We start from the raw sequence: 21,739 nt of genomic DNA on the forward strand, positions 1-21,739 counted from the left end.
GGACACCCCTGCTATAACATCATCTGATAATTCTTATGTACTGCAGCTCCATTATGAAAACCTTTTGCATTAATGTCCCTGAAACATTTCATGTGGGACAATACTGGGATTGTTTTAACTGGGAAAACCTGAGATGCCTAAGTGCAAGTGAAAGCAGCATTTTTTTATTTACACTTGCTGATCTACATCATCACCAGTGTGATCCTGGTCATAATGCAGGATTTATACGGCGTCATCTCACCAATTGCGTGAAAATATTTGCCTGTTCAGACTCTGTTTACATTAAATAAAGAGGATGTGAAAGTCATAAAACCACCAGATGTGATGACTTTATGAAGTCAAATGGACAATAATGCTGAAGAAAACACTGATTAAAACCAGGCTTTTCTCATCTTTTGTGCAGCTGTTATTAAAGCCGTCCAATACAGCATCATCCTCAGTAAACACCTGCTTATGAAAAACTATCAGTGGCTGTTTGCTTTTTACGTTATATGACCACTTGACTTCTTATAATCATTTAAACATTTCCCAAAATCTAGACCTTTTCCATCTTAAAAACATCTATTTTAAGGTCTCATTACATCTATTACTTATTTTTTCTAGTTGGAAACCCTTAAAGGCCCCCCCATCCAAACTCATCCAGCCCCTGCAATAAGCTTCAGTCCCTTCGTGAAACAGAAGCAGAAAGATTTTGTTGCAATCATCAAGTAAAAACTGAAGTTTGGGTAGTTTTATGGCTTTTCAGGCACGCCTTTCCTTAACTGCTTTTACAGCCTGACCCCTCCACCATCTCCACCCTCAGGGTCCGAATCAAAACAGTGTCAAGGGGGCATCTGCCCCCAGGCCGCAGGAACACTTCAACCTTCACTCACACAAACTTTTTCAAAATTACTTTTATTGGGAGAACTACGAAAAAAATGTACAGTACAAAGTTAACAGTCTCACACTCAACTTGTAGTGAACTGACTCCCCGAAAAATATCACAACTCTCGTTGCTTTTTTTTTTTTATCCTGTTACATTCAAAAAGCTTTTACTTCTGATAAAGTAGTCAAAAGTACATAGTGCGCATCCCCCTGTACCTACTATGTACAAACAAAACGTGTTCAACAACTCTTCCCTCTCCAGCAAACTTGCAAAACTAGATTTTAATATTATATATGTAAAAAAAAAAAAAAAAAAAAAAGAAAAAAAAAGAGGGAAACAAAGAGGAATGGGGACTTAGAGAAAGGCTATGGTTGCTTTAGTCAGAGTGTCTGAGTGGTAACAACCTTAAAAAAAAAAAAAAAAAAAAAAAAATCAGAATTCAACACTACATTCAGTTCAACTTGAATATAAAAAAATATGCCATGTAGGAAAAATACTTTATTTGGTTAATTTTAAGGCATGTAAAGATGGTGAACCCCATAGGCACTACAACATAATACTGGGGCACAAGGGATTGCTACATTCTTTAGCACGCGGCTGGAATCACAGTGTGACCTCGTGCAAACAGGAGAAACCCAAACAAAACAAAAAAAAAATACTTTTTTGGTTAATTTACTGACTTGGGTTCTTTGTCACTTAAATGTCTGATCTAGAAAAAAAAAAAAGAAAAAAAAAGGAAGGTTTGGACGGTCTGTACAACCTCTATACATTCTACAGAAACATCTAGATAGGGACAACCCGGGGGGGAAAAAAAGGCCTTCTACAGCACTGACACACAACCTCAGGAGCAAACAGCAATCACGCAAACTTTTTTTTTTTAATAAACGTAAACAAGGAAACAAAATTAATGAAATAAATATCACATACGTTCTCTTAAATTAAGATTTTTTTTTTTTTTTACTCATTTACAATAAAAATAACCAAGTGAAGTTACAAAAAAAAGAAGAAAAACAATATATATATTACTGTGAAAAGAACATACACTCCACTTTATGCAGATTAATAATGGCGATCATAATTTAAACATAAAAGAATATAGATCTATTGCTTCATCATACTTGATAAATACAGTATGGACACAAAAATTACCAATGTAGCCTATACTTTGTTTTTTTCACAAGATAATAAATAAGTTAAATAGTCCATAGCCAGTTAGGCACTGCTATGTAAATCACTCGGGGAAAAAAAAACTGCTAAAAATATATATATATATATTTTCAACCATCAGCAGTGATTTCCCCCCCAAACAAACCCAACTCAAGAGAGCTTTTTAACCCAAGCAACAAACTAGTCTAACCAAACCAACCACTGGGTGGCGCTGGGAGAAAGCAGATTTGGAATGGAAGTTGAAGCTTTCAGAGGAGGAAAGAAAACAAACAAAAAAAGAAGAAGAAAAAAAAAAGTGTTACTTTAAGTCAAGGCATGTTCTTGGCAGGATGGGAGGAAATCTGAAACCGCTTACAGTCTCTTCTTGTCAAGTCATGTTACACACATCTAATCCCAGGAAAAGCATGGCTTGCCTGATAGAGCAATAAGGGAGAGGGGGCTGCCATGAGCCCTTGGGCAAGGCACTGATGGAATGCCTTCTGTTTGCTATCTAAAGTTTTTAATACAGCTATATTACATACAAAGAAAAACAACTACGCTAATGCCAGGTCAAGGATACTTGAAACTGTATGCTTAACTGATCCTTGTGGGTGAGACTCAGTCTCTTGCCTGCCTCCAGGGAGGTCGGAGCTGGGTCTGCACCCCCTGGAGCTGGTAGGGATTTCAAAGTCTTGCTCAAAGGCACATCAGCATGGTGGATGCTGCTGAACTGGTGGTGGAGGGGTGCTAAACTTGGGATCCACTGCTTGAAGGACAGTCTCAGTCAACACACAAACCCCCCTTTTTGACTGCTCAGCCATCTTCATCACTAAACCGCCCCCCCCACCTACCACCACCACCTGACCTGTCCATAATCCATACGCAAAGAAAGCATTATTTAGTCATCTGAAATCGACAGCCTGCTGAAGATTGGCAAACGTCTTCCAGCGTCCAGACTGGGAGACTCTGAGCCGCTGAGGCTCCCGGAAGAGCCGAGGGACCCGCTCGCGTAGCTCTCCCGGTCAGAGAGCGAGTCAGGCGGGCTGGGAGGAGGCTCGAACACCGGAGAGTCGTTGAGGCGGCGCAGCGCCTGCAAGTGGCTCATGTTGTAGGTCGGAGGAGAGGAGGGGCACGCGCTGCTCTGCACGTTCCCGTAGTAGGCACCGCTGGAGTGGTTGTTGGGGTAGCCGCTGGGGGTGTGCACAGCCAGGGGGGCGAGTAAGGCTTTTAAGTCCTGGCCGGGAAAAGAGAAGGCACTGTTGATGCACGACACGGGGTTTGGGGACAGGACCTCGTCGTAGAAGCTGGAGACGGAGGTGCAGGAGGAGGCTGTGGTGGGAGGTGGCGGGGTCCGTGACGTGGGGCTTTCGAGCAGGGGAGATTCGAGTCCGTGGTGGGTGGAGAAGCCGGAGAAGCTGAGGCTGTGGTGAAGCTTTGGTCTGTCCCTCTGGGTGAAGCCTAGCTGCTGGGACGGCAGGATGTCCCTCTGACCGTAGCCGCAAATCTCACGAGCAGACCGGGGCTCAGACGCCTGCACGTTGGCGTTGGCCGGCGGGGCGGGCCGACGCTCGTCGGCGTTGTGGATAAAGTGACACCGCGGACCGTAAGGGCAGAAACCGATGGTGTGGAAAGTGCGACACGGCTCCGTTTTGTATTTAGGATGGCGGGACAAGCTCCTCAACTCGTGGTAACCGTGTGCGAACTGGCATTTCTCCCCATATTTGCAGGAACCGTTCTCCTCAAAGGGCCGACACAGCTCTGTCTTGTAGCGGGTGGAGTTGATCTGAGAGCCGGGCTTCTGCTGCAGCACGCCCCGCTCTCCGTTCTCGCTGTAAGCGCGGTCACGGAACTTGTTCTCCTTGTTCATAAGGGCCGTGGCGCTGGTGTTGCTGCTCGGCGTGTTCTCCTTCATACTGCTGTAGGAGCCCATGGAGTATTTGTTGCCGTTGTTCATCGCCTCCACGTTGCTGGTCGAGTTTCTGCGGAAAAATCCCGGAGTGAAGGAGCCGCCGGAGCCCGGAGCAGTGACCGGGGCGCCCACCGCTCTCTTATCCAGCATGCTGTTGATGTGGAGGTTCATGTTCATGCCTTTATCTTGCTGCTGAAAGGAAAGCAAAAGTCAGTAAAGTTTGTTAGTCATATTCTGTTACTATTTTGACCACTATGCTGGCTGCAACAGAGCAACTTGTTGCAGCAGGACGCATGCTCTCAGCACAACGTAAACGCAAAAAAAAAACAAAAAAAAAACAGCTGCTACGCATTTATTTTGCTCAACTTGCAAAACGAACGAATTGATTTCTACCTTATAAAGCATGTCCATGTCGTAGAAAGCAGACAAGACGGTCGCTGACATCTCTTTTCCCCAAATTTGCTGCCGCACTCCGTCTTTCATGGAGAACCGAGCAGGATCCTTGAATGCAACGAGCGGTAGTTTGGGCCACGACTGGTTTTTAGTTGTGGGGGGGAAAAACAACAAAAAGAAGTTTTGAAAAGTTGCCTTATAGGTTTGCGTGCCGTGTAAGTCCGTGGAAAAGGGAAAAAAAAGAGAAGAGGGGGGATAAGTTTGTATTGTAGAGTTGTAGGTGGTTAAATCTCCTCCCCACAAGAAGCGCTGAACCAGAGTGCTTCACTGCAGGTTCGAGCTTTTTCGCATGGGTATAAATGCCTGACTGTGACCGGGGAGGGGCGAGGAGAAGTCGGTACAAACTTTTGCCAGGAGCCGCCTCCTCCCCTCCTCTCCGAAAAAAACTTCCATTCACCGGTTGGTCGCCTATTCTTTAACACCACGCCTTGAAATCCAACCCCACACCCCCCCCACTCTCCTCCAACCTCACCTCCCCAAACCCCCGAAAACTTTTTTTCTTCTTCTTTTAATCACACAACTAATTTTGTGGAAGTGGGTTTTGCTTTTTGAGTTTACTGAGACTGAAGCCACTAACAAGCAAATCTGAGTGGCATGTTATCACAAGTATGTCCACCAGGGACGGTCATGCCCAGTGAATTTGGGGGGGGGGGGGGGGCTTGCCCCAAAAGTTACATAGCTAAATATTAATAATGGAGAATGAGTTTGTCAGCTCCTCCAACCTCCAGCAAAGTCCAGCTCCTTCCAACAACATGGCCACCCCTCTCGCCTCTGGAGCACCACACTTGGAAGCTGACACATGTATTTGTAATGGAAGGAAACTGCGCCTCTCGCTCCCTGTGGATGGGGCGAGACCACAAGTATGAGCGGAGAGGAGTCCAAGCAGAGTGCAGGACAATTTTTAGACTTTTCTGATTGCATAATCAGCTTCCACAAAGCAACAGCAGCCTACTCCAGTCCACGCATGGAAAAATGTCCCGTTAATTCCTGCTGTGCTCACATGACCTACTTTTGTTCCCAGCTAAACTTTAGTTGCTTGATTAAATCACAAATCTGTCAGTCCTGAAATACAGTGAGCAATCATTACTAGATTGAAAGGGTTTGGTTTAATTTAATCTTTTTTTTTTTTATTAAGGAAAAAAGAAAAAACAGCGCTCTGAGTTTCTTTCTAAACTTGTTTTTCCAAGTCAGGAGCCCAGACTGCAGGAATGTGGGGTTTGACGAGGAGCAGCGGAGCAACACTGCCCCCTTCAGAGCAAATGATGAACTACCTGAAGCGCCACCTGCTGGGCAGACCTGGACCAACACCTGAAGGTGCATTCAAGCAATCCTGATGAAATATTAAGATGTATAACCATTTTATACATTAAAAAAAAAAAAAAATTAGAGCACATTCTTGCCTTTTTAACAATAAAATACCAATAAAAATATCAGTCATAACTAATGACTAATTAATAAACTTCATCAAGAATCTTCATCCTGTTACACTCAAATTAAGGAAACTTGCAGTTTAAAACTTCAAATCATGTCACTTTATATCCAAAAGTTGTTTGGGTTGAGTGAAAGAAAAGGTCAAGCATAATTTAAGTGGGACAGATAAGTAAAATAATATCAAATTATTGTTTATTGTTTACACATAAAGCCAAAGGAAAGAAGCAGTTTAAAGTGTCTCTGTGTTGGTGATGGTGTCAGACCGTGGAATAAATGTTCTGATGATATTAAAATGTTCAAAACTATGAAACTGTCTTTTTTTAGGAAGTAGAAATGATTTTTTTTCCAGATTCACTTCAACCTGCATCCTTAATGTTTGTTTTGCACTTCTTACTTGTTTCCATGTTAAGATCCACTAAAAAAAAGTAAACTTAATCTCATTTAATGATGACAATAAACCCCACAATCCCCTTCTTTTTAAACTCTAAATGCAATAAGTTTCTTCCCGTCTCAGCGTGATGTGACCTTCCCAGGATGGCAGAACGTTCACATGAAAACATCAAACTTCTCTCTGTCTGCTGCTGGAGTAAAGTCAAACTTTAAAAACCGCAGTGGAAAGATTGTGGAGTTGGCAGCAGAGGATAGCACTCCATATCGAGGCAGATATTTAAGTCAATAAAAAGCAGTGTAACACATATCAGCCAGAAACTTCCAGTTTTAGCAACACTGGTTGCATTTTCCCATTTATCATCCTGACTGGGAGAGTGGCAATATGAGTTTTCTTCCTGTCACATGATTCAGTACAACTCTTAAGTACTGACTGGTTTGGTTAGATGTAAAAAAGGGAGGCATGAAGGAGACTAAAAAGGAAGAAAATAGCAACAAGGAAGGAAAAGAAAAACAAGTGACTTAAAAATTTGGAATCTACTACTAGCAACCCTAAAATTAGCCTGAGGGCTGCCCCGGGACTATTTGTGCTTTGCAAAGCTGTGATAAATAGTTTAATATGAAGGACGGACACGGCGAGGCTCCTGAGAAATCCCTCGAACATGTCCTCCGCAGAAACCGCTCTCCCATCACACGGCTCTGTTTTTATTGGGGGACGTCGAGCTGTTCCAAAACATTACGTCAGTTTTACTGTAGCAGGGAACATGACTACCAGGGAGAGAGGGAAGAGTCCAGCTGTAGGAGAGGGCAGCGTGAGTCTACACACACACACACACACACACACACACACACACACACGCTCCAGAGGACAGTAGTCCATTGTGCCTGTCTCCTAATTACATAACCAGGAAAACTAGAGGGAAGCATAAAAATACAGTCCAATGGGAAGAATCCTGCTGTAAATGAAATATCACAGGAAAATAACACCTTGTATAAACATACAGAAGAAGTCAAAGCGCCCCGTGAAATGCAGCTCTGTTGACGTGTCAGCGCAAACACTCGCTTTCACAAGCCCCACGCCTCGGCCGTAAAGCTCAGCCCGCTGCACAGCCGACCCGATGGAGCTGGACGGGGGCCACGCGGAGCGGGGCCACGCGGAGCGGGGCCACGCGGAGCGCCGCCACCATGCTGGCTTGTTGTGGGACGCACTGACAGTAAGCATCAAACGCTTTGGGCACAACTACTGTTGAAGACTGGAAGAAACATCCAAACGTTTGTTTTTTGCCTTTTATTTCAGAGAATAAAAAGTGTAACTACCGAAGGAGTCCAGAATAAAAACACTTTTGGAAATCTTTTACATTTCATACAATTATCTGCGAGTACGAGGAAAAGAGAGAGAATCTACAGCTCCTTTCCCTCGCTGACATGTCTGACACCCTGCTATCTTGTCTGGCTCACTTTGTCCAGAACATCCAGAGCCAGCGTGGCCCTGCAGTGCCGCAGCGTTAGCCGGGCATGCTCCATGGGGCAGCAGAACTGAGGCAGGGCCGGAAGGACGTCCAGGGCCCGCTGGGAGCCGAGGGCCATGGCTTGGGCCTGGGAGCGCATTTGATGGACTTGCTCCGATGTTGCAGTCTCTGCTTGCTGGTTGTGGTTCAGGATGAGGGAGCGGAGGTGTCGGTGAAGCAGCTTCACCCACTGGAGAGGCTCGGCCCAGAGGTTCAGATCCCCCTTCTCAAACAGGAAGTCCTCTTCATCCTGGCGAAAGTAAAAAGTGGAGTTTGGTTTCAGTCTTTGAAACTGATTTTCACCATTTCAAGTTCTTCCTTCATAAAACATGAATATGAACATGCCGGATCGCAGCTTATTTCCATCCGTTGTCCCAGAAACAGGAAAATTGTGATTTCCAGGAACTGAAAGAAAAACCAGTTTGTTGCCATCGGTGCTCGGTGACGTGGTTTCATGTTTTACTAAAACCATCTGTTTGCAGGAGAGCAGCGTGCTCTCCAGACCTGACAACAAGTAAACAGGACCAATGCCAACTAACTGCGGCGTCGAAATTTACACATTAATACAAAGAAATGCACCCATTTAGGTTTACTGGCATGAACATGAAGGTTAATCACACAAACCACACAACTGGAATCCGGCTTTGTCCCAGTGAGAAAAGCTGTACCAAGCTACCAAGGTGAACAGAATCCACCTAAAACTACTCCTTAGTTTTTACTCCTTAATGCTTTACATGAAGTAATTTTATCACCAGGTGTCAAGAAACAAAGTTAGTGTTGTTTTAAAAATCTGAATTTGGGATTATCTTGGTGAGAGAAGCTAATTTTGGGCGTGCAGGTACTCTGTCACAACAGTGAACCGAATCCAATAAAAACCACATGATCCTGACAAGTTTCTGACAAGTTTTACATGAAACTAGAAAAGCACTCGGAGAGCGCAAACCTCCGCCAAGGTCTTCCTGGATCCAAACGGTGATCCGGATTTATTTAGTTCTTCCTTTTTTACATTTCCAACAACTCCTGAAATCTGTCTATGCCTTTTTTTTTTGTTATCTTGAACACAAATAGACAAACAAACACATAAAACAAACATATAAACGCCGGGTAAAACATAACCTGCTTGGCAGAGGTAATTATCAATGTCATCACGCTAGAAGTGATTGATAGAAAAAGTGGACGAAAACAATCAAAGTGAACTCAAACGTGCCAGAAAATCCAAACAATCATCTCAGAAACACTAAAACGATGAGCTAATATTACTGTGTTTTTGTGATGAGTGACAGTTTCTACATCATGCGCAGCTATCTGACTATATCTTCAGCGAAAATATTCATTATGACTGATTTGAAAAATCGTGTTATATCTTTGTGAAGCCGTTTGCAGTTACGTTGCTCTAAGCTGTGTCCTACGGCACCTTTTGCAGAGCACCAGCAGCTAAACAGCGTGGGTGGAGGGTAGAAACCTTGGTGTCTCACTGCATTCAGCTGTTTTGACTATTAATCTGTGCAGAACAAAACAGGAGCAACAAACTGAATCTGTATTTCTACGCTTTACCGATGGTAAACCAGCAGAGCTGAGGTTATATTTAGTCCATTTTTAATAAAACACTTCTTATGCAGAGATAGTTTTTTATTTGAAGTCTCCTTGAAGCCTTGTGTGGCAAAGGGAAAAGGAGGTTACTGAAACTGCAACAGTCTAAAGTTTCCATTGATGGATGTCAGCATTTTAACACGAAGCCTGCAAAGTTTTTGCACATGTCCTCAACAATACGTATGAAAGAGCTCAGCCTCGTTCAGTTCCCACACTTCTCTGGTCTTTACTGTGTCTTAAAATGAAGTAAACACAAACTCAGATGAATCATGTGATTAAAAAACCTGTGAAATTATCTTGAGCTGTGATAACTTGAATGATTTTCTTTATGACATTATCAGTCTTGGGGAAATGTGGCGTATATTCTTATTAAAACATTCCTTTATGCAAAGCTCTCTTAAGGTCCCGGCGCAGTATCTGGACTTTGTGTAGATCAGTGCAAGAACTTTTTTTTCTTTAAATTTTGTAGACCTGCTGCTTGTTTGGCATCATTGTCCTGTTGCATCACCCAATTCCATCCAAACAGCAGCGTTCAGACAGATGGCTTCACATTCAACTCCATTACTTTGGTAACAGCTGACCTCATGGTCAGCTTAAGGACTGCAGGCTGTCCAGGTCCTGTGGCTGCAAACCGGGCCCTGATCATCAGCCTCACACCACCGTGCTGGACAGTTGAGATACGCTGCTGTGCATCGTAACCAAACATCTCCACTTCGGTCTGGTCTGTCTAAAGGATGTTGTTCCAGAGAACTTGTTGTTTACACCAAACTTTGCTGTGCTGTCGTGTTCCTTTTAGAAAGACGAAAGTTTTACCTGCAGCCTTGCTGCTTGTTGGGTCTTTTTTAACTGTGCTGCCATAAACTTACAACTAATAAACTTAAAACCACAAACTGAGGCCTGGAGAGCCGGGGATGTAGCTCGGGCTTTGTACAGTCTCTCTGATGGTCCGACCTTTGGCTGAATCTGCTGGAATTTCCTCTCCTCGGAAGACTGAGTATTGTTTTGAATGCTTTCCTCTTGTGAATAATTTTCCTCACTGAAGAACGACAGACTCTAGATTATTTGGAAATGCCTTTATAACCCCTCCCAGACTGATAAGCAGCAACTATTCCTGATGTCTTTTATCTTTGGCATTGTGATAACACACACCTGGATGCTACAGAAAGTACAACAACATCTGCTTTTATTGTGAAGGTCACACTTTTTGATGATCATTTGATCAAATACATCTGATTAGCAGGACCTGGCTGCAGCTTTCTCTCTAAATTCCTATTAAAGCACGAAAGGCTTGTTGATTTCTTGAAACACTGCTTGATTATTTTGGCTTCGTTTTTGTCAAATAAGCAATGCAGTAGCGTCTCACATCATTCTTCACCTGAGGTTGAATTAATCTCATTTTATACCAGGTAAGAACTGGGTTACATTTTATTTCATATTTTCTTTTTCTCACATGACTGGTTGTTGAAAAGTCATGGGTCAAGGTCGGTTCATGCTCGCGCGGCATCTGTCAGGTTGGATAGTACGTAACCGCCTTAGGCTCTGTGTCGGTCCACAGAGAACCGACTCGCACCTCTTCGGACCTGATCCAGGCTACGCAAATGCAGCTACGCGGAATGACTCCCTTGTGATTGGTCAGTGTGTGATCACTTGTTTCCAGATGTTTTGGTCTTGTCGGTGAATGCATAGACATATGTATGTATATTTGTATATATGTCTATGGCTGGAGGCATGCCATTAGCCGCCACTGGCTAAGGTCACATGATGTTTTTTTTTTAAAATTTGGAATTAATTATTCCAAATGAAATAATTCTAAATGAAAAAATTCTCCCTAAACTTTACGTGGAAATAGTAATTCAGGATTAAACTTCCACAGAAAACACACTTATTCACCTTAATTGGAAGTGGAATTGACAAACAAAGGTATTCTGGAAATAAGCAAACAGCATTTCCTGCTACTTTTCTTTTTGGTTAAACTATAATACCACACAAGAACAATTTATTTTAATTTTGAAGCACCAGCTCTAAACGAACATACTACTTCATCTTTTTCAGCAGCAGAGGAGGAGAAGGAAGATCGAGTACCGGAGACGAGAGGCAGAAGACCGTGCTGAATATGTGTCCTTGCAACAGGACAAGGTAACAAACGTGCAGAATTACTGGAATGAACTTAAAGCTGAATGAACGTATAGATAATTGAGGAATGACTCGATTCGGATTTCAAAAGGAAATAAACCAGCCACTTATTTTGGAATTAAGTTTTATTTGGCATTGTCGTTTTCATTCAAAATGAGGTTTTCAAAGTGAATTTAACTTTTATTCTGAATTAAAACTCATGTAAACATGGCCATTGCTGTTGACAAACAAGAAATACTTCCCAGAACTGAAGCAAACCATGAAACAACTCCAAGCTGTGGAATTTACCAGCAGATACCAGCCCTACTGCTCTCTGCAGACCCTACCCTTCCAGTATGAACACAAACTCCATCTGCGTCAGCTAACGGGCCCAACCTAACACACACACCACTAGAGTATAAACCAACATGAACAGATGCTCACCAGACTGGAATCTTCTCCAGCAACTTCCTCTTCATCGCAGTCCTCCTCCCCGAGCAGCCACTGTGTGAGAACAAGGACACCTGCTCCCACCTGACCCCACAACTCAAACAGGAGACACAGAATCTCCATGCCCAAGACCAGGGCTGCTGGAGGACACACAGACACCCCGGCCACATCTGAGGACAAAAGAGGATAAAAAATAACTTGCATGGCAAACACTTTGACATGTTTTAGCTCATCATGGCTTAATATAACCTCATATGTTTGTTAGCACATACAGCTAATCACCCAATCACATGGCTGTAACTGAATGCTTTGAACGTGACATGGTTGTTGGTCTGAGCTTTTCAGAAACTGCTGATCTACTGGTATTTTCACACATAACCATCTTTAGAGTTTACAGAGAATTATCTGAAAAAGAGAAAATTTCCAGTGAGGAGCAGTTGTCTGGACCAGAATGGCTTGTTGATGTCAGAGGAGAATGGGCAGACTGGTTGGAGATTGTATAAAAGGTACAGGAATTTATAGAAGCAGTGGTTGCAACCAACATGGGATCCAAATATGGTGGAAACAACATGAAATCATGGATCCACTCTGCCTTCGATCAACAGTTCAGACTACTGGTGGTGTAGTGGTGTGGGGTATGTTTTCTTGGCACATTTTGAACTCCTTAGTACCAAATGGGGAAGGGATAACCACCATTGTTGCTGACCATGTCCATCTCTTTATGATCAGTGTAGCATCTTCTGATGGATACTTCATACTGTCACAAAGCTCAAATTATCTCCAACTACTTTCTTCAACGTGACAATGAGTTCACTCTCCTCCAACGGCCTCCAGAGTCACCAGATCTCAGTCCAACAGAGCAGCTTGGGGATGTGGTGGAGCGGGAGTTTCTCATCATGGATGTGCAGCAGCTGTGTGATGGGTGATATATTCCAGTATGGAGGAAGATCTCTGAGGAATGTTTCCAGCACCTTGCTGACTCTATGACACAAGGAATGAAGGTAGATCTGAAGGTAAATTGGTCGAACATGATATGACCAATGTAGACCTGATGAGTGTTGGATGAGTGGATGTGTTTACTTTTAAAAACAAAGTTGTGAGTTGCAAAATGGAATCAAACATATTTACAGTACGTTAAACTCCCTTTTTATACGTATTAACAAATATGTGGTCGACCTGACATAGTAAGAAAGAAAAATGCAAACAATACAAGTACAGAATAAATATTCCATGTAAAAAAACAAGGCATGTTTGGTGGTGAGATGTTGAAAATGGGACTGCTGTGTGAAAATGCATTGTCTGCCTTTACGGGACTTTCTACAGCTGTGGGCCTAAAAGTGTCAGAGCCGGGGTTTCAGTGCTTGAATGATGCAGGGTTGACACCATGATCCAAACTTAGTGTGAGCGTGTAGGCGCATGTGTGTCTTCTCTGGGCTTGGATGGCCTTCTGAGAAACAAAACTATAACTCATATAACCAGCCATCATGAGGGTGTGTGTGTGAGCGGATTCAAAAATATTCTGCAAGTTTCACCAACATACACTTTAACTGCAAGTGTTGCTCCTGATGCTGTTTACGGGGTTGATGAACGGATGGAGGAGCAGAAATGTGTTTTTTTTTCTCTTAATTTTTTTTTCTGCTTTATGTTTATTCAATGACTTAAAATGATGTCATGAAAATAAAAACATGTATTTGAGTCCAAGGACACAAACTCCAGAGCAGCAAGTATCTGACACAGAGGTTGTGTGTCCTTGCAAATGTGTTTTTCTACATTGTTCTCCCACCTTGACCATCCTCACCACAGCTGACACCCTGATAACACCAGAGACTTCAAAAGGCTTTCAGAGCCTCTAGCCAAAACACAACCACTGTGGGAAGAGAGGAAGGCGGGCGGAAAGGTAGAGGTATACCAATCCCATTCAGCACACATACAGTTAAAGACACACACACAAACACACACACACACACACACACACACACACACACGGTTGGGACGCCAGATTCTCACAGAAGAGGCGTAAAATCGGAGCAGAGTCTGAAGTCTGAGCGCAGAGGGAAACCCGGTCTGTGAATACTAGAGCCTGTTGATTGTAGTGTATTAGAGGAGATTTCAGAGTTTAAGAGCTTGAGTGACAAATTCCTTTCTTTACCAAGAAGCGCCCTTTCCTTGGGACAGCCCTGCATCTGAAGTCAAGCCTTAACAGTCCACACACAACCACACCCTCCCAAACATTAAGGGACATAATAGGAAATTTTAGCTGCAGCATTCAGTTGATCTACTCTTCTACAAAGGTTTCACACATCGCTTAACATGATTTCCCTCCTTGAGCCTTTGCTGCTAAATGCCTCCTTTCTCAAGGGGATAGTCTTTCAAGCTGTGAGCTGGATGTGTGTTAGGTGTGAGTATGTGTGTGTGCTGGCATGAGTTTAGTAGTAATCCAGTATTGTCTTCTAAGAAAAGGCTGTGAGATAATCTGTTATGACAATATCTGTTGTAGAATGAATGAGTAAAGGTGTGTGTGGTGTAAGCACACACTTTTACCAGTGCTCCTGATGGGCATTAAGTGTTCAGATCCTGCAGATGGCCTTTTTATTTTTATTTTTAAAGAAAACAAAGATTGATAGATATTCAGTCCTCCATAAAACTATAAACATAAACGCTCCAGAGATGATAGGCTAACAGTTGGTTTGGGCTGGTTGGAGGCAGGAGAGTCAACATCAACAAGTTTCATTGCATTAAGATTAAATGCAATTTAATCAGTCAAAAACCATAAATGGCAAAGAAACACAAGCGACGACAGGAACAATGAACAATTTTCGATTACTTTAACTGATAACCATGACAAAGCATATCTTTGTCAATCTGACATCTTTATATTTTTTATTGCAGAGCAAAGATAAAGAGCCAACAATGGCACCAATACAGCCAATGATCCTTTTCCAGTAGCATCAGCTTGTCTCTCTCAACTTAACTCGCCTCGACTCTTTTCTTTGGTAACTCCTCAGGTTAGGTTCTAAGCGAGCTGAGTCAAGTTGTGTGTGACGTTGCCTGACTGGATGCCACTATTTGTCAGGGGCGCGGCCATTCAGAGGTCAGGGTCAGGGAATGACATCACTGGAAGAGCGATTCCAACTCACAAGTTGTTTACATTAAGTGACAAGCAATGCCGCAACAAAAGCCTATTCCGTAGTCCAATTCTGAGGTGGAGACATTTCCATGCTTGGTTGCTATGGAAACTATTCAGAGGGAACTAGGTGGAGTGACATGAAATTTAAAAAATCTATCAAGAGCTTTCCGACTCAATAGCTACGGGTACCAAAGGAGTTTTCAGCAGTGTTGAGAGAAGCTTTAAAAGCTCAAAAGTGACTATCGGCAGGTCAAGGACCATAATAGTTGGCAGAGACTGGAAGTGGTTCCAACATTTGGATACTATTCATGGTCAGCGCCCGGCGAGCCAGAGACCAAGTAGCAGATTGCCTCTTGGTCCTGTGTTGTTATAGAGCTTTTTGTGCACAACACTGACGTCACAGCAATTTCACACAGACCCCGCCCATTTTAGACCTGGTACTCAATTGTAATGGAAAAGAAACAGGACCAAGCTGAGACAAGTTGAGACGAGTTAAGCTGAGACAAGCTGATACTAATAGAAAAGAGGCTTAAGAACAGCCCATACCCTCAGATATCCGATAGATTTGATATGTTCCTGAGATTGCCCCCAAGTGGCAACAAAAAGCTACGACACTCTGTCAATATTGACTGGGGCCATATTCCCAAATGACCAGAAATCTCTCCAGTTTAACCAAATTCTACTATATCAACTAAACGTCCTGAAGACTTAATATTGATGACTAAGCTTGTTTATCAGTTTTCCAACCAGGATTTTATGATAACATGGAAATAAATAACCATGGGTCAGGAGGCAGAGGGGTTGCTGGTTTGATTTCCAGACTTCCAAATCAAGAGTCGAGTCTGGCTTCGTATTGGGAAATCGGAAGACAAGACCAGCTGAAAATCTTTTAATCTTAACCTGAAACAAAACAACACACACAAGGTCTTCTTTAGTTCTCTCATCTAGCTATGTTGTGTTTATTCATTCATTTACTTAAGTTTTGACCGTCTTTAATTGTCTGGTGGCAGAAACAGCTCATAAAAAACAAAGTTTTTTCAAAATACAAACCGTTTCCTTCAACTTTTTCACGTCATCAGTATGTGACACCAAAGAAGCTGATGTAAACTTCTAATCTCCTAATGGTAGCTGTGTATGTACGATATGTTGCAATGCTGACTGCTCGAGTGTACCTTGAGTCGGGCTTATTTTTTCAAACCACAAATCTAAGGAACAAAAATAAAACTGTTTAAAACAAAATATGAAGACACTGACATCTTTTCTTAAGAATTGTGGATTAAAGCAGAAGTTTCTGGACCTTGCCACCTCCACATAATGCCGAGAATATAAATGAAAAGCTAGTAATCTGATCTAGTATTGTATCAATTTCCTTCCTGTTGCAACGCAGCTCATCTTACACACTGTTTGCATACGGTTTAAAATAGTCTCTCACATTTGTTCTTCCTGTGATGAACTCTCACCAAATACAGCACGAACAGCAGTCGACATAGCACATGATATATATGAAGCAACAATGGTTTTGTCTTTTTTTTGTTCCACAGTAGATTTATTAGAGGTATTAATCAATAGCAACATGGTCATTCTGCATGAACTACTGCAGCCACATTTGCTACGTTTACATGGGAGTTTTAATTCCTGTTTAATTCTGAATAAAAGTTAATTCCACTTTAAACTGATGAAAAACAACCATGTAAACACCTCATTCCTAATGCAAATTTCTATTTGGAATTACACTTAATTCCGATATAAGCTGCATTTTAATTCCAAACTATTTAATTCCTCCGTCATGTAAACCTTCATTCCGCTCTAAGTTAATTCCGGTTGTTCTGAGCATGCTCGTTACCTTGTCCTGTCCCGATGACGCGCGTTGTTTGGCCTCCCGTGTTTGGTCGTCTATCTTTCTTCTCCTTCTCAGTTGCTGCAAAAAGTGAAGTAGTATGCCCGTGTTGAGCTGCTACTTCACATTTACAATAAAAAATAGCGGCGAAACTGGTACTTATTATGTGGTTTTTACAAGTTACAACAGAAAAGATGAGAAGCAGGGAGCAAACTTTGTTAATTTCCGGTATACATCATACATCACGTCCAATCAGAACCCTTCCCAACCCGCCGCTCTAAAGAGGAATTAAATAAGGACGTGTTTCATGTAAACGTTCATTCAGAATTGTTATTTTAATGCAAACTCGTAGGAGAATACAACAATTCAAAATTATTTAATTCTATGTTATTAATTCTGAATTAAAACACATCATGTAACCGTAGCCATTGTTTCTTATTAACAGTTGAGCCATTTAAGTTACCCAGCTAAATTAAAAGAGACCTTTGCTCTTTCGTAAATCCACACTGAACCTCTGCAGCTGGAGGGGGTGTCAGATGTCCCATTGAGTGGAGGATAAGGGATGCAGGAGTTTATCAGGGGGTTGTCAGGAGAGTGAAATCAGAGAAATACCAAACACTTTTCACCCTGTGATCTTCCACTTGCTGGTGTCACGATATTCACTGTAATAGAAGTTCATTCCTTCACTGTACAAACGTCTGGCGGTCATGGGTTAGATGTCCGCTCCATCACTTATATAACCATTTCAAACTTGTCTGTAACTCAGCCTTGGACCACCAAGCAGATCCCACAGCTACACCTGTGCTGTCCCACAGTCAGGTCTTTATTCTCCACCCCAATAAAGAGATTGTCTGTCCGACAGGGGTCACACAGATCTATATTTGCACAAAGAATGACAGTTTCAGCTGCAGAAGACAAATTCTCACCAAATGGCAGCAAAAACACACACACACCACATACTTCAGCCAAGTTGAAAGGAACGCTTTTTCACTTTTTCTTCTACAAACGAGACATCTCAGACGCTCTGTGCTGGAACCGTGGCTCCAGGAAGCATAGGTGTCAGATAGCGACAGAGGTGTGAAATAAAAACACAGACTTTTACAACCCCAGACTTCCTCTGGTGGCTGACGAGAAACAGGGAGAGTTGAGACCAAGAACAACAACAATAACAACTAAAACAGGAAACCTGACAACAAAAGTAGCGATGCTGGCAGCGTGACGAGCATTAACATGAAAGCAGTGGTCTGAGATTAAAGCCTGGAAGCTTTCTGCTGCAGCATTTGTCATGAAGCCCGGTCTGCGCTTGGTTGAGTCAAAGGATCAAATACAAGTTGATGGTTGCTTCAGCAGGGGGGCAACACAGGCTCCTCTCTGTCTCCATCATGGAAAGCCAACCATCATCTGGACTGCCTATCAAACAGGGTTTAAAGATCATCGATCATGCTCTGTGGAGAGGCTATAAATGTGACAGTAGGTTGTTTGGCTTCTTATCTGCAAATCTTAGTAGAAGAAATAGCAGCCTGGGTTAAATTTACTACATGAGCTGACAGCAAATTTCACATTAATTAATTGTAAACTCAATTTATTAGTGAACAATGCTGAAGTCTCATAAGACATACCTTAAACTTTGGTCTGTCCTACAATACCCATAATGCAAAGAAAAGAAAAAAAAAACATCTTCAGTTCGGCACTTGCACAGACAGCTTCGGGGTTTTTAAACTTCAGAGAGCTGCTCCAATTTTCAAAGGAATTTTCTTTTTTATTTTAATGAATGAGTAGTAAACTGGCCATGCATTAAAAAGGGAGCTGCCCTTTGAAGACAAGTTCTGTTGTCTTGCAGGCTTTTGTGTCAATTATGCAAATATTCCTCAAGATTATTCAGACTTGAGTAAACATTTCCAGCAATGTGATGTTTGCATTATGCCAACATTTACCAGACAAATTAAGATGCATCTGTTCCACATTTAAAACATGAACCCTAAACTTAAGTCCCTGCTGCATTCACCAACAGTCTGCGAGGTTTATAGTGAGCATTCAGATGAGTTGTAGCCACTCTCAGATTAAGTGTGATTACACAGTAATGGAGGCTGCATTGAGAAGCTGACTCAGTTTCACACAGATTGTGATAAAAACCATGGTGAGGTAAACTAAACTGCTGTTATATCTTTATCTCATCATGCTTATCTACACGCTGCACACTACAGCTGAACCTGCAGACACGCTCATTACTGACTTTATTTCACATCACCAAATTATTAAAACCTCATTGCCAGTGCTGATGTCTGACTGAGAAATGCTACAGGCGTCATCTTTGTTTGCTTGTATCCACCGAAGGTGGAAATAACAGTTTCTTTATTCAGACGTTAAAGGTTAGAGCTGCAAATCAAATTTTGGGTATTTCTCTGAATTCTGCACGTTTTTACAATTTCTGCTCACATGATTGACACAAACCTGGCTTTAACGGTCCAGTGAACTTTGTGCTAAAATAGGACAGAGTCTGTTTAATGAGTGTCTCTCAGCTCTGTCAGGTTGCTCTCATCCAGTCAACCTCGTCATCCAGATGAATGAACAGTGGGGCACGTACTGTATGAATGGCTGTTTTCTGCAAAGACATTTGCAGGCTGTAAGCAAAGTGAGTTACTCCTGGGTGCACGTTTGGTCATGATTTACTGAGTGGCTTTTTAGCATAATGATTAACCCATGAGTTTCATTAACTATGAATGCTGTGTAAACCAAACCGAAAGAGTTGGAACAGCTTCATATTTACACATAAACCGCTAGTTTATATGGTCATAATACAAGGTCAATATTTCATAGAGAGTAAGATTAGGTAATAATACAACTCTCACGAGTGTTCAACAAAAAGCAATAACAAAAACTTAGCTTGGCTTAATAATGTTAATAGGATGAGTGCTAGCTTGACCGTCAACTTAGCTAAGTCCATTTTCAAAACATTTTAAATACCAATGTTATCTTTTGTGTGATGACACAAAAAAGGTGTTTTGTGTTTGTATGTTTTGTGTTTGAGGAGTCATTTGTGCTATACGTCAGAAACTAAAACCACGCAATCCAATATGAGAATGTCACTGCAAAAAGGTTTGTAATACAGGTTTAAATTTAGCAACTTAATGTTTTCTATTATGCATTTAGTTTAGGAAACATTAGATCTGGCACAGAAATAATGCAATTCTTTGGATGCCATCCATTTCTGGATAATCTGAGATTTAAGGGAGTTTTCTCACTTCTGTGGCAGAACCATCAGGATGGAGGGAATACAGCTCCTTTGCTTTTATTGTAGTTGTACTTAGCGGGATTTAATACTAATATTCAACATAAAAAATGTCTAATTTAGATTATCCGAAAGATATAATGCTGGACTGATTCTGGATCTGTTTGGTGTTCTACCCTTAGCACTAATCAATGCCCTCTGAACCACCGTTGCTCCATCCAAATCCTTCTATTCTCTGAATATGAAAATGATCCCTCTGTTCCTGACCAGAGCCTGTCACAATGCTGGAGGTCTAGTGAGGACGACTGGAGTTTGATTTCAGACCCAATTAGTCAGGAGGTATTTGGGTGGTGATGATGATGCTGGTGGAGAGTGCATGGGACATTGGAGGGGGCTAAATTAGGTTTGCTCTTCCTGTCCAGAACAATGGCCCCACTGTGGGTCACAGCTAAGAGAAGACGAGCTTCAGCTGACTTGATGTCTGACAGGGGTTTTTTTTCCACCAAATTTGTCTGAGATGTGGTTCATCTTTTAGCTTCAAAAAGTCTGTTTTGCAGCTGATCCAATCATCTTCATAACATTAGAAAGTGACAATAAAAGACAAATGAAAAAAAATCTGCCTTTTCATATGCATTTGATTATTTAGAAACTGAATACAAAAAACATTTAATTAGCTTATTTTTCCTGGCAGTTAAATTTCCAGTTGGGCTAAACTTTAACAACTAAACTCCCCCCTGCCTGGCTGGGGTAATACATCTTTTTGATAATGTGTGTGTGTGTGTGTGTGTGTGTGTTTGTTTGTGCTGTGTGTGTGAAAGTGTTGCTGTTGAGCTGGTCTCTGTTCCCACATTTCAGCCAGTCCTCCATATCAAAGGGCCAGAAGTCGTCGCCTGCATCTGAAGCAGCTAACACCTCAGATACTTGAATCGGCTATGGCACGTCATAAAACACACACACACACACACGAAACATCTTTGGTTCAGGACTGACTGGCCTGAGGGGAATGGGAAAGATACACAGAAATAACCACACACAGTGACCTGTACGCACACACAGACATGAAGACAGCAGTGCTGCTTTTTCCACTGGCAGGGCTCTGTACTGTAAAGCTCTGCTGTGGAATAGCATGCCGAGCTATTTTGTTTCTGTTTCCCTGGCCGTCTGACAGCAGGGGCTCAGCCTACTGACCTGAGATATTACACAGGTCACTAAGTGGGGCACTGAGGTTTTATACAACATACCAGTTGTGAATGGGATTGACTGAAAACTCCTCTCTTCTAAAGGCAAGTAACCTATTTGTTGGAATGTTTGGAGAGCTCTGTTACTGGTTTATTTAATCTAAAAAGCTGATTAAGTGTTAAAACAAGTCCAACGCTGCGGTACCTGGGTTACCATTAATGTGACTGCTTCCCACTAAGGCTAACGTAAGGAACTGTTAAGTGAAAGAATTAGGGTCAGTCAAACACCATGCTGACATGTTTGGCAGATTAAGGAGGGAATGTTTGAAATGTTAAAAATAAAAACTACTGAAGTCTGAGAGCTATGAGAGGCGTCAAACTTATGAACAGAACAGAAAACTTAGTTCTCCTTTCTAGAGATGGCTGAAAAAAGCACCCAGTTATTTCATTCTTCACAAGAAGTCTTGTCCCAAAAAGCTGGTCTGTGGCAGGGTGGGCTGTGTATTTTTTGGTGACC

At 42.1% G+C, this 21,739-nt stretch overlaps 2 protein-coding genes across 3 annotated transcripts in view; both read right to left on the reverse strand.

Moving 5' to 3' along the window:
* Window positions 1-883: 883 nt before the first annotated feature.
* Window positions 884-4,617, reverse strand: zfp36l2 (zinc finger protein 36, C3H type-like 2). Of its 2 annotated transcripts, none has more exons than XM_079248662.1 (2): window positions 4,314-4,617; window positions 884-4,109 (listed from the first exon to the last, which is right to left on the reverse strand). In XM_079248662.1, exons 1-2 carry the CDS (start codon window positions 4,401-4,403, stop codon window positions 2,910-2,912), a joined length of 1,290 nt encoding a protein of 429 aa, XP_079104788.1. In that variant the 5' UTR covers window positions 4,404-4,617; the 3' UTR covers window positions 884-2,909. The 2 variants fall into 2 exon arrangements, with proteins under 2 accessions (XP_079104788.1, XP_079104787.1); XM_079248661.1 differs by having other exon boundaries at window positions 884-4,112.
* A 2,953-nt stretch (window positions 4,618-7,570) lies between these two features.
* Window positions 7,571-21,739, reverse strand: part of thada (THADA armadillo repeat containing) — a 142,203-nt gene continuing 128,034 nt past the window's right edge. Inside the window, exons 37-38 of the mRNA XM_079249231.1 lie at window positions 11,846-12,021; window positions 7,571-7,949 (exon numbers count right to left, since the gene is read on the reverse strand). Of these exons, the coding sequence (XP_079105357.1) occupies window positions 7,632-7,949; window positions 11,846-12,021 (494 nt within the window). The 3' untranslated portion in view covers window positions 7,571-7,631. The remainder of the gene's footprint in view (window positions 7,950-11,845; window positions 12,022-21,739) is intronic.

Source organism: Telmatherina bonti (genome assembly GCF_933228915.1).
Source record: "Telmatherina bonti genome assembly, chromosome: 11".
Taxonomy (NCBI): Eukaryota; Metazoa; Chordata; class Actinopteri; order Atheriniformes; family Telmatherinidae; genus Telmatherina; species Telmatherina bonti.